At 38.3% G+C, this 11,985-nt stretch overlaps 1 protein-coding gene across 1 annotated transcript; it reads right to left on the minus strand.

Annotated features, from left to right (window-relative positions):
- Nucleotides 1-270: 270 nt before the first annotated feature.
- LOC307128375 (schwannomin-interacting protein 1) lies at nt 271-11,517 on the minus strand. Its single transcript, XM_079820195.1, has 7 exons — nt 11,380-11,517; nt 10,185-10,303; nt 4,874-4,991; nt 4,581-4,781; nt 4,308-4,431; nt 4,000-4,093; nt 271-2,022 (listed from the first exon to the last, which is right to left on the minus strand). The coding sequence occupies exons 1-7, from the start codon at nt 11,407-11,409 to the stop codon at nt 1,932-1,934; spliced, it is 777 nt and encodes a 258-aa protein (XP_079676321.1). The 5' UTR covers nt 11,410-11,517; the 3' UTR covers nt 271-1,931.
- Nucleotides 11,518-11,985: the final 468 nt, after the last annotated feature.

The following is an 11,985-nucleotide window of genomic DNA, read 5'->3' on the forward strand; positions in this document are numbered from 1 at the left end:
TTGTGGTGCTGGGCTCTTGCCAGGGAGAGAGTGGGAGTGCAGCGCTGATCTGGAGTGTTGGCCACAAAAAGGAAGTAGAACTACTCGACTCTCGGGTCAGTGTTGTATGCTAATACTTCACCACAAAGTGCTATTTTCAAATGGACTGTTGTGCTAAAATTCTCATAAAAGAAAAAAAAATACAAAATGTAGATATGAAGTGAACTCAAAGAGAGAAAGCGATAGATGGTTTTTACAGTTATTTTCTTTTATTGCATTTTATTTCTTTTTAAGAGGTTTCGTTTTTGGGACTGACCTAATACAAACCACAATGACACTTGTTTGGTGTTGAGTGCTTTGTCCCTTGTGACTGCGCAAAAAAGTTTAGAAGATGAAAACAATGCCATGTCATGCTGGCCCATATTAAGTCATTTATTTGACCGTAACTTCCTTTTACAGTTATGTGCACACTACACAGATGTACAGAATGGTGTGTCACTTAAATCTGTGAAACTGGAAACGCCACAGTTTAGAAGATGAAAACAATGCCATGTCATACTGGCCCATATTAAGTCATTTATTTGACCGTAACTTCCTTTTACAGTTCTGTGCACACTACACAGATGTACAGAATGGTGTGTCACTTACATCTGTGAAACTAGAAACGCCACATTTAGAAGAAAAAAAAACAAGTAAAATAGGCATTCTTAAAAGACTGACATAATAGTTCATTGTGAACACAAGAATACATTTTCCACCACACCAGGCAGCTTCAAACAAATATAACGCTAACATCATCCTGATATTCACTTTTGGTTATGTTTTCTGTGTTTTAGGTAGGAGCGCTCCATTCACAGCACATCAGCCAGTGCAAACACTGTGTCGGAGTAAAACTAGAGTAAATCTATTCATCATTAAGGAGAGATACTGCAGAAGGCTAGTAAGCGAATCCACCAATAATCTGCACAGAGAAGCAGTGAACTATAGTTTAAAAGAGTGTTCGATATGGCAGTTTGGTTCTGCCATGGCATAAAAAAAAAAAGGTAATTGTCACTTTCTCTCACAAATCTGACTTTTTTTTCTCATTTCTTACAATTTGGACTTTATAACTCGCATTTGCAAGTTTACTGTATATCTCACAATTTCTGATTAAGAAAAAAAAAAAAAAACACGAAAAAAAGTTTATACCTTGCAATTCACAGTTGCGAGTTAATTCTTTGGCCTACTTTATTTCTCGCAATTGGGAGTTTATAACTTGCAATTGTGAGGAAAAAAGTCTGAATTGTGAGATATAAACTTGTTATTGCGAGAAAAAAAAAGTAATAATTCTGAGATCAAAGTTACAAGCTTCCATAGTTTAAGGGATAGCTCACCTAAAAATGAATATGCCTTTTTTTTTTTCCTTCTAGGGAAAAGAGATATTTTGAAAATGGCCATGTTTTTTGCCCATACAATGAAAGTCAATGAGGTTTTGGACCCCACTGACTTTCATTGTACAGACAAAAACAGTTGAGACATTCTTTGAAATATCTCCACGCAGGTTTGGAATGACATGAGGGCCATTAAAAAGACGACAAAATCATTGGGTGAACTAGCCCATAGTTTTTCCTATTAAGGTCCATACGGAGTGATCTAGTATTTAGTACATCATAAAACCAGCAGACAATCTGCACAGGAAAAGATCCAGCCTGTCAGTGATTGATTCATGTTGTATGATTCTTTCTGGTTTCATACATTATGCAGGATCAACAGGACTTTCTCAAAAGTGAGTGTGTAACCCTCAGCTAAGGTGCGGGCATGCATGAACACTTACAGCATGTATAATTAACATACATCCACACAAAGCATGGTACATAGGCAAAAAACACACATCTAGTTGAAAAAGGGCTCTAACGAGGACACTGTTTCATAATATAGTGAAACACAAGTGGTCGGACCCTGTGCCGTTTGCCTCAAAATGGAGAATCACAGCGACCGTGGCAAACTGCTTTGCCTTTTGCCAGAGACTTCTCCATCATGTGCCTCTGCTGGCTATGTGCATGCCTGTTCAAAAACAAGAAAGAAAATATATATTTTTTATTTAATCAAAAACGTATTGTAGCACCCCTATTATGCTTTTTCGGATATTACCATTCATGTAGGTCGACAAAGTTTTAAAGATCAAAGTGCACAATAAATGGAGTGATAGTCTCCCAAAAGAAAGAATCGATTTTGAACTGCCTGAAACGAGTCACCAGTAATTCTAGTTTTACTTCCTAGTCGAACCTACATAGGTTTGTAACAAATTTGCATAATGCCAGCCTACGGTCTTCATTGGCTGTTCGTGAACAACGTCTACTTTGACCCACCCCCAAACACTGTAGTTATAACTGAGGCCTGGAAGAGTTTGGTTCATGTTGTCGACATGTTGGGAAGACGCAAAATCCACTGCATTCAGTTCCAAAGGATGAGGACTGAAGGTCGAATTGATACGGTAAAACCAACGCCATCGTTCCGGTTCAGATCACTGTGTATCAAGTTCTCAGTAAGATCCAGAGCTGAAATTTAGATATGGTAATGAGTGTTTGGTTTCCAACAGCTGTAAGCTGTAGGCCATTCAAAACAGACTGGCCCATCAGAGTAGACCAATCACAACAGACTGGGCTATCTGACCATAGACCGTAAAAAAATATGGACGACGCGACTTCAGCTGACAAGAGTTGAAGCTTTCGTAGGCAACGCACACGGCACTGACATCTTGGGACCGAGTCTGCGCAGTAGCGATCTCGGGACCGGAGTTGCGCAGTAGAGAGCAGGAAGTAGGAGGCGCGATTATCAAAAGTCCACCCACACTCACAGATGCAGAACAATTCATTATGTTGGTGTGAAATAAACAGTTATGGAAATGTAGAAATTAAAGCTAAAGCTCCAATCTCCTCCCCAAAATCCCGAAAAAGTCCATTAGTGCCTCAGTGATAACTTCACTCAGAGAAGCCGTCAATCTCAGCTGTCAATCATGACGTCACACCCCCGTTTTTATAGCATCAAATAACTAACTAAAACTAAACTTATTAAAAAAACGAACACTTGAAATGAAATCATCGAAATAAAAACTGCCTAAAATGACAGAAACCATCTTTATGAAACAATTATTTGAAGTGTAATTGAATTGTTTAGTGTGTCTCTAATACATGGAGGGGTGGGGTTTAGGAGCTATACTGGGACCAGCCACCGAGGGGCGATCGAGGCGCGGAAGCTTCAGTTTCTGACAGGAGTGCTGCAGGCTTGGACTGAGCTTGATGACGTAGATGTGACGTGAGCAACCTGTCTGACAGTTGGAAGTCTTCTAGTAGTTGTGCAAAGTGAAATCTGAATCACTGAATCTTGCAGAGACAGAAAGCGTGAGCAGGAGCCACTTTTGGTAAGTATTCGGATTCATTATTGTCATTTTGCATAGTATTTATTTATTTTAATAAATTGCCTCATAGACAGTAAAAGATTGCCTGCGAGCTTTACAAAAACGGCTTCTACGGGGTGATCGTGTAAGATACAAGGTAATGGAGCCTTTTATACATTGTCGTGTTTCTTTAGAAATAAACAGTGTGAGTCTTTAAACGCCTCAGATATAAAGTTATTCGCTGTCAAAGTGACGCCAAAATGAATGGGAGTCAATGGAATGCTAACAGCAGGTGATGGCTTGGTTAGCAATGGCTACCCCTATGGAAGGTACGCTTTCCGGGTGCTGGATTACCCACTTGCATCTGACCAATCAGAGCAGAGTAAATAAGAGCAGAGTAGACCTATCACAACAGACTTGACAGAGTTGGCTCTCAGAAATGAGGGGTATAAAGAGTTTATCAAACAGTTTCAGATACTGTGAGAAAAGAGGTGATGTGCAATGTATTTAATGAGAAAATGCAAGTGTTTTTTGACCTTAGATGCATGTAAATGTAAAAGAAGACCTCAAACAAAATTAGGAACCTTTACAATAGCATAATTGGGGCACTTTAAGCAGCGTTTTGATTGGTTTTCAGACCTAACCTGGTAAGATCCTCCACATCTACCAGCATGGCATCCTGTTCCATGTGTAGTTCATCTCTCATGAGCAACAGCTGAACCAGCTCCTCATTAAGACCTGCAGTGAATTACAAATCAAACTCTTTATTGCCATTATCACAACGAATTACATGTGTCTTTCACTGGTTGCTGCATATTATAAATTACACAAAAAAAAGAAATAAAAATAAGAGCATGGCAAACTGACAATTGTATGGGTTATCAATTAGATTATCTAAAAAAAAAAAACTATAATAAAAATGTAATGGCTTATTTCTGTCTCCTTTCTTTACCTTGTATCTGAGAGTGCAGGTCATTGGTGATGACCTGTAACTGACCAAGACTCATGTCCCTCAGGTCCACAGGCCTCAGATTCCTCTTCATTAGACTCTCACTGATGTGTGGCAGATGTGGTAACTATAGCACAAGGACGAAGAGGAGTCAAGATGAATACATTGTGATTTTTTTCTTATTAGCAAGCGTGATGTGAAAGCCTAAAGCGAGGATAAAATAAGCTTTGGGAAAGAAATATAACAGCACTATTCCAGGACACTTGTCTCACTGACCAGGTCTGCGACGGGGGACCTGCGGTGTAGCTGAATCTGTCTCTCAACCTCCACCTGCATGCGGGCCATGGGACGGGCCAAAGCCAGAGCCACACGCGCCTCCTCCTGCAGCCGCCGCTGTAGCCGCCAGAATTCTGAATCCTCTGAGTCCAGGTCTTCCTCTCCTGTATCCCGGTCAGACAGAGATGAACTCTGTTTACTCTATAGAGAGACAGTGAGGAAAAACTGCTTGCTTAAGTTTCAGTTTCAAAACAGAACAACTTTGTTTAATAGACATTCAAGGTGCCATTTACCATAGGAGACAATGGGGTGTCCAGGCTGGTCTCTGTCCTGCTGTCCTCTGCATCACTGTCCCTGTCACTGCTACTGTCATTCACAAAGCACATCTGTAGATTCACCCCATTCTGAAACCTATAATAAAAGTGCAGCGAGAAAAGAGACATGAAATCTGATTTTGTAAGAAAATGTTTAGCAGGTGTAGGTTTTGGAGAATGCCATAGTACAAAACAGACATGGATACCAGTTGAAATTATTTTATTTTGTTTTACCTTTTTATTTCACTGCTATTCATCATTTAAGATTTGTAGTTTCTGACTGTTTTTGCATAAACAAACAAAAAAAAGTTTTAAAAATGTATTTTAAAAATGTAATTTACACAATGCAGCTTACTGCATTTTTATTTTGTCATTTTATTTCATAAATGTTTTTATTGAATTAAATTTATTAATTGTATTTATTACATTTTTACATTTATCTAATTTAATTATTTTTTTAATTTCATTTAATTATTTTATTTTGAGCTTTTTTACTGCTATTCCATATTTAATATTTGTATAGTCTGACTATGCTTTGCAGAAAAATATACATTTAAATTTTAAAAACTAAAGAAAATTTACAATATTTTTCTCAATCCCATTGTTCCTAATATTGTTTAGTATTCCAAATTGATATCTTATTTTGTAGGGGTGTAAAATACACCAAAGACTTTTAAATTATGTAAAAAAAACAAAAAGGTTTTCCCCCAAGTGTAAACTTTTAGATAGTATTTAAAAATAAACCGTGAAAGAGTGACTAAACAGTGAAAGAGTGAAAGTTCTATTTTTTAATGTCTGTGAACCACAGTGAAATACACTTCCCATGCACGGAAAGCTGTGAGTTAGACTTTCCTCTTCAATTGCAAGAGAATTTCGTGGTTAATAGTATTCTAAGAAAACACTAATTATAAACTTACTTGAAGCCTATATAGTCACAGTTGAAGACTTCATTGGCAGAGTTTACTCCTGTATACTGGACTGGTATGAGACTGAATCTGCGGTATCTCTTGTAAAGTTATAAGATAAAGTAAGATAATAGTTTTGCGGGGAAACATGCTCATTCTGTTTAATTTCAACTCTCTTTGGACTTTCTTTTGCTTGGATTTCTAGGAACCTTTTTGAAACTTAGTTGCAAAACGAGAAAAGACAGAAAAACAGCAACTACTACACCATCAAACATGACCAGTCCGTGGATTTGTGGTGAAATTATGACTGAGGCTAAGAGAAAGCACTAAAAGTAATATTTGTACAGTACATAACTATGTATATAAATGTTTAGCGCAGATTAAATATAAAGAAACCAAATTAGCACCACAGGTTCATTTGTCATATGCTTGCTTTTCATTCCTTAAATCAGCATTTCAGACCCATTAACATTGTTTTCTTTTACATTCAGTTTAGAACAAAGAATAATATTAATAATAATGCTAATGAAAACAATAGCATTCCCAGCACTTAATGCTTGGACCACAAACAAGCATAAATACCAATTAAAAGTGACAACTATAAACATCTTAAGGAGCACATTTTTGCAGAAAGATTATTTTACAGACGAATTGCTGACAAATTTCCACATCAGCATATTGTTCTTGAGAAAGTGTTAAAAGTCGACAGACTCTCCTTCTACCATCCCAAAGTGCTCTAAACATGAAACGCAAACACACCAGACTAAAAAAACCCAACAAAGTTCCCTTTTTTGTCAAATATTTGTTGAAACAGTGGAAACAAAGGAGACTGGGGGTTAAGTATACAAGACAACATGAATATGAAAAATAATTATAGGTTTGGTATCTGCAATGATTACAATTACACCAATCATATTGTGTTGGTCCCCATTCTTCTGCCAAAACAGCACTGATCCATCGAGGCATGGACCCCACTAGACCCCTGGCACCAAAATGTTAGCAGCAGATCCTTCAAGTCCTGCAAGTTGCGAGGTGGGGCCTCCATGGATCGAACTTGCTTGTTCAACACATTCCACAAATGCTCGATTGGATTGAGATCTGGGAAATTCACTTCAAACTCGTTCTTGTGCTCCTCAAACCATTCCTGAACCCTTTTTGCTTTGTGGTAGGGCACATTATACTGCTAAAAGAGGACACATCAACCAGGGAATACAGGTTAATGGTGTCCATGGCCTGCAACAATGCTTAGGTAGGTGGTACAAGTCAAATTAACATCCACATGGATGGCAGGACACAAGGTTTCCCAGCAGAACATAGCCAAAGCATCACACTGCCTCTGCCGGCTTGCCTTCTTCCCATAGTGCATTCTGGTGCCATTTGTTCCCCAGTTAAGCGACGCACCCCGGCCATCCACGTGATGTAAAAGAAAGCAGGATTCATTTGACCAGGCCACCTTCTTTCATTGCTCTGTGGTCCAGTACTGATGCTCACGTGCCCACTGTTGACGCTTTCTGCTGTGGACAGGGGTCAGCATGGGCACCCTGACTGGTCTGCGACTATGCAACCACATAGGCAACAAACTGCTATGCATTGTGTATTCTGGCACCTCTATCAGAACCAGCATTAACTTCGAGCCATTTAAGCTACAGTAGCCATTTAAGCTACAGGTAAGTACAGCCTTGGCCACCCATGACCCTGTTGCTGGTTCACCACTGTTCCTTCCTTGGAACACTTTTGATAGATACTGACCTGCAGTTTTGGAGATGCACTGATCCAGTCGTCTAGCCATCACAATTTGGCCCTTATCAAACTCGCTCATATCAACTTTGAGGACAAAATGTTCACTTGCCTCCTAATATATCCCACCCACCAGAGCCAATCCTCCCTATACTCAGAGTACCACCAGGGGGCCCCCTTGCTCTCAAGAATTAGCTATTTATCATGCGTAACATCCAACATCAGTCGAATCATGTGAAAGTCACGTGTAAAAGTGTATTGAGCTGCGGAAGAGACGTTGTTTAACTGATTCTGTCCACGCGATCCGAGACAGAAACACTGACAAGTACAGGCTACTTTGGGCTTCAGCTGTGCGCTTAAACGGATAAATACGCGCAATTTAAAAAAAATATATATATATCCGTCTTGGGGATTTAAACATTCAATTATGTCTTTGGTGAACAGAAGGATTATTCTGTGAGCTGGGAAAGCAATCTAATACACTTGACAGTGTATAATACACTTGACAGTGTATTAGGCTGGTGCATTTGGCCTTAGTGACAGCAGCGGATAAACCCGCTGCACTCTGTCATTTAATGTAAATCAAACAACAAAAAACGAGAGAATCATTCACTGCTCTTCCCTGAATAACATTAGTGTATTTAATTCATACAATGAAAACTATGCAATGTTTTATTTTTTTCTACATTTAATTACTTTAATACTTTTCTGTATTAAAGCAGTAGGCTAAATTGTTAATTTCACTGATATCATTTTTTCTGTTGTATTGGTCCTATTGCTTTTATATTTTTTTAATTACTGAATGTTTCAACTCACTGTTGTTTGTTGACAGTGTAAACTGCTCTTAAAAGAACAAATTAAGGTTGTTTTTTAAAGAAAGTACTGACAGGGGCCCCCAGACGAAGTTTTGCTTAAGGCCCCCAGAAGTCTAGGATCGGCACTGCCACCCACTAACGAGTGCTGTGATGAAGAGATAATCAGTGTTATTCACTTCACCTGTTGGTGGTCATTATGTTATGCCTGATCGTTGTATAAGCCCTTACTGTCACCTGATGGAATTAAGTTTCCTTCCTTGCCACGATCACCTTCGTCTTGCTTAGTTGGGGTTTAAAACGCACTTAATATTCAGTAATAATATCAATTTAAATTAGGGTGACCTGATTTCTTAGAGTGAAATACAGGACTCCCTTTTTAATCATTTAAAATCTTTAAGGATTATCTTTAAATGTACACACATAACATGCTTTTTGACAGCGTTGTGTTCGACTTAAAAGGGATAGTTCATCTTTTTCAGGGTGAACTATCCCTTTAAATCTCCTCCGCACTCTAATTTACTGACACTAGATCCCACCTTCAGTATCAATGGGGAATTGTTATTGGATGGTAATTTTGTTCTCCAAAATATACTATGACAGGATTTGCTACCTTTGATTAGGCTATTCTTGCATGACAGAAGACTCTCGATCGCTTAGCTTAGTGCTCAAAGTGGGTCACAATTCAGCGTGTTCCTCACGGTGCGTGTCCACTAGCAGAGCAGAGAGAGTGTTTTCAGTTTATTCCTATGGAAGTTCAGCTTCACGCTCACGCGTGAGCAAGACACTCAATTTCCATAAGAATGAATTGAAAACACTCGATCCACGCTAGTGGACACAAAACAAATTACTTTTTACATTTACACCAGAATCAGAGGACAAGGTGTGTTTATCAACAGATTGTCATGATACCTGCATCTGCAGTTCTTTCTAATAAAATAATTTACATAATGTGATGCAGGAGCTTTATGAGACAGTTTCCCCATCCACTGTTTTCGCTGCGTTCACCCCTCATCACAGCGAAACCGGAAAATGCACTTTAGAAAGTGTCATTTTTAAATAAAACTAAAAAGTATTATTGTGGATGTGGCATTAGATTAACATCATGCACAGAAATGATTAAAGATACAAATCACACTGTAAAAATTATTTGTTGGTTTAACTTAATTTTAAGGCAACCACCTTAGATTTACTTTGAGTCATTTAAACAAAAAAATGAGTTGATACAAAGAAAGATTAGTTTAATCAGCAGAAACTCAAAATACTATGTTTTCTGAACAATGTTTGTGAACCTACACTAAAAAAATGCTGGGTTGTTTTTTTTTGACCCAGCATTTTTTAGAGTGTAAGATGATGGCAAAAGATTTGTGAAAAGTTGTGATAAATCATGAAAATATACTTTTACAGTGCAGTGGCAAACAACACTCAGTCAATGCACTGATTTAAACGGCTTTCTATTTTTTTAAATAGAAAACAAAAAAGGAATGGTTTAATATAGGAAGATTAAATGGATGGACCCTTAAATTTGGAATGTTGTTACAGGATCAACAAACATGTTGATCCAGGAACATTTTGGACTTGGTGAAATCAGTCATTTTAAAATGGTCAGTTATTTTCATGTGATATGGCTAAGGTCTCATGGTGAAAAAAAACATGCTTCGTCATCTAGTAGCAAAAATATTCTCAGCAGAACCTTTTTAAATATTTGAGAATGGTTTTCATCATTATAATTTTACCAGTAGCTATATCATCCCATTCAATGCAGTTATACACTAAAAACAAATCACCATTACATAAGACACAACATCAAGCCACTGATCACAAACGCACACTGACCGTGAGGACATGCAGTTTTTGCTGCTCTTGCTGCAGCCAGTAAAGGTAACCGGTCCGTCGTCATAGAAACTGCCAAGGGCCAGCTTCTGCCTAATGGACTCCCTCTCGTTCCTCTGGGCCTGAGCGAAAACACAGTTGACTTCAATAAATGAAGAGAACACACACAGTGTCACACAGCATGTAGTAGGCCACAGGAGACCTTGTGACTATGAGAAGTTTTAAAGTAGATATCATCCGCTTTAATACATCTACATGCAGCATCTATTGAATGGTTGTGGTTAACAACTTGCTGGATTTCAAGGACACGAAGGTATCGGTGTGGGAGTGTGAAAAAGAAGATACAATGTAAATCAACGACAGAGATGGAGAGAGAAAAATGGAGACCTGAGGCAGTACACGTGAAGGAAGGCACAAGCCCTCGACAAACATAAACACATAATTGCCTGACTGTTTCTGATGACGTTATATTGGAAAGAAATGTTCTCTCAGATGTGCATACTACACTCAGTTCATTGCCATGGCAACTCAGTTGCCTTCTGGTACCCAGTATGACTAATATTTAAAACATGCCTTGCACTCATCTCTAGAATAATCATAAGGCCTATTATTGTGAAATGCAATAACTTTCTCTTCCTATATCCACGGACAATTATTTTTGATCGCTTTCCATTTTTAGGTTGATTGCAGAACAGCTCCACTGAGATTAACATTTAGATGGAAGAAAATATGGGACAGAAGAGAGGATGATTCATGATGCACTTAAACGAAACATCAATAGCTCGGCTTGTGATGTATTATTAGCAATGTGTGAAGGTTTCCTGCGCCTTGCTTTTAGAGGATGAGATGTTGCCATTAAAGTTACAGATAATGCCAAGCAAAACACAGCCATTCATATAGCCTACACAAAAACAAAACACGACCTTGTGTAGGATGGGTTGAATTGGTCCCAATTCAAGCAGTGTATTTGTCTTTCAATTTAGAGCATATCGTTGAACTAAATCTACAAGAAATGTAACATCCATCACTCAAAACGCAGTTTTCTTAGTATCAGAAATATTAATTTAATCTTTAACCACCTCATATACCATGATTTAGTAAATATACAGGCATGTGTGTACACGCACACTAACTATAAAGCACACTGATGCAACACTTGCACTGTATTAAAAAAAATATATATATAGACCTGTCTTACCTGGTAAACACATTTCTCTTGGTGCACCATCTTTCAGCGCATTGTATAGTGCAGCAGCCAAGCCCTACCTTCTACTGCAGTGTCTGAGCTACACCCTTGAGACCAGCATCACACACACACACGAAAGAGGGGGAGGAGGGAGAGCGTAAGCGCGCTCTCCTTGCATGCTCAAGCGCCTTTCAATGAAACACAGCCACTTAAAATAATAAGGCAATTCATTTCATGCATGTTTTTTTTTTTTATTTAAAAAAAAAAAAAAAAAGACCCAATTCATAATTCAGTCACGTAAAAAAAAAATAGGGGGGGTGGACTGAAAAGGATCTTTGACCATATTTGATTTATAGAGTAATTTAAGGGAATTATGACAGAATAAAGTAGACACCAGCATGTTCTGAGTAAGAATCACTTTGCAGTCAATCCATACACACTCAACCTATATTAGCATTAAAGCAGGATGAAATCTTTCAAAGCCATGTGCAACAGATCACCAAACTAATTCTGAACGCCCCCAGTCTTTACGATTTAAAAGTTTCATGGGAGTGTGTCAGTGTCAATCTCTGTCAAGTCCACAAATTTAGATGCAAAGGGGTATTTTTCATTAAGCTT

The sequence above is a fragment of the Gobio gobio genome (assembly GCF_949357685.1).
Source record: "Gobio gobio genome assembly, chromosome: 6".
Classification (NCBI taxonomy): domain Eukaryota; kingdom Metazoa; phylum Chordata; class Actinopteri; order Cypriniformes; family Gobionidae; genus Gobio; species Gobio gobio.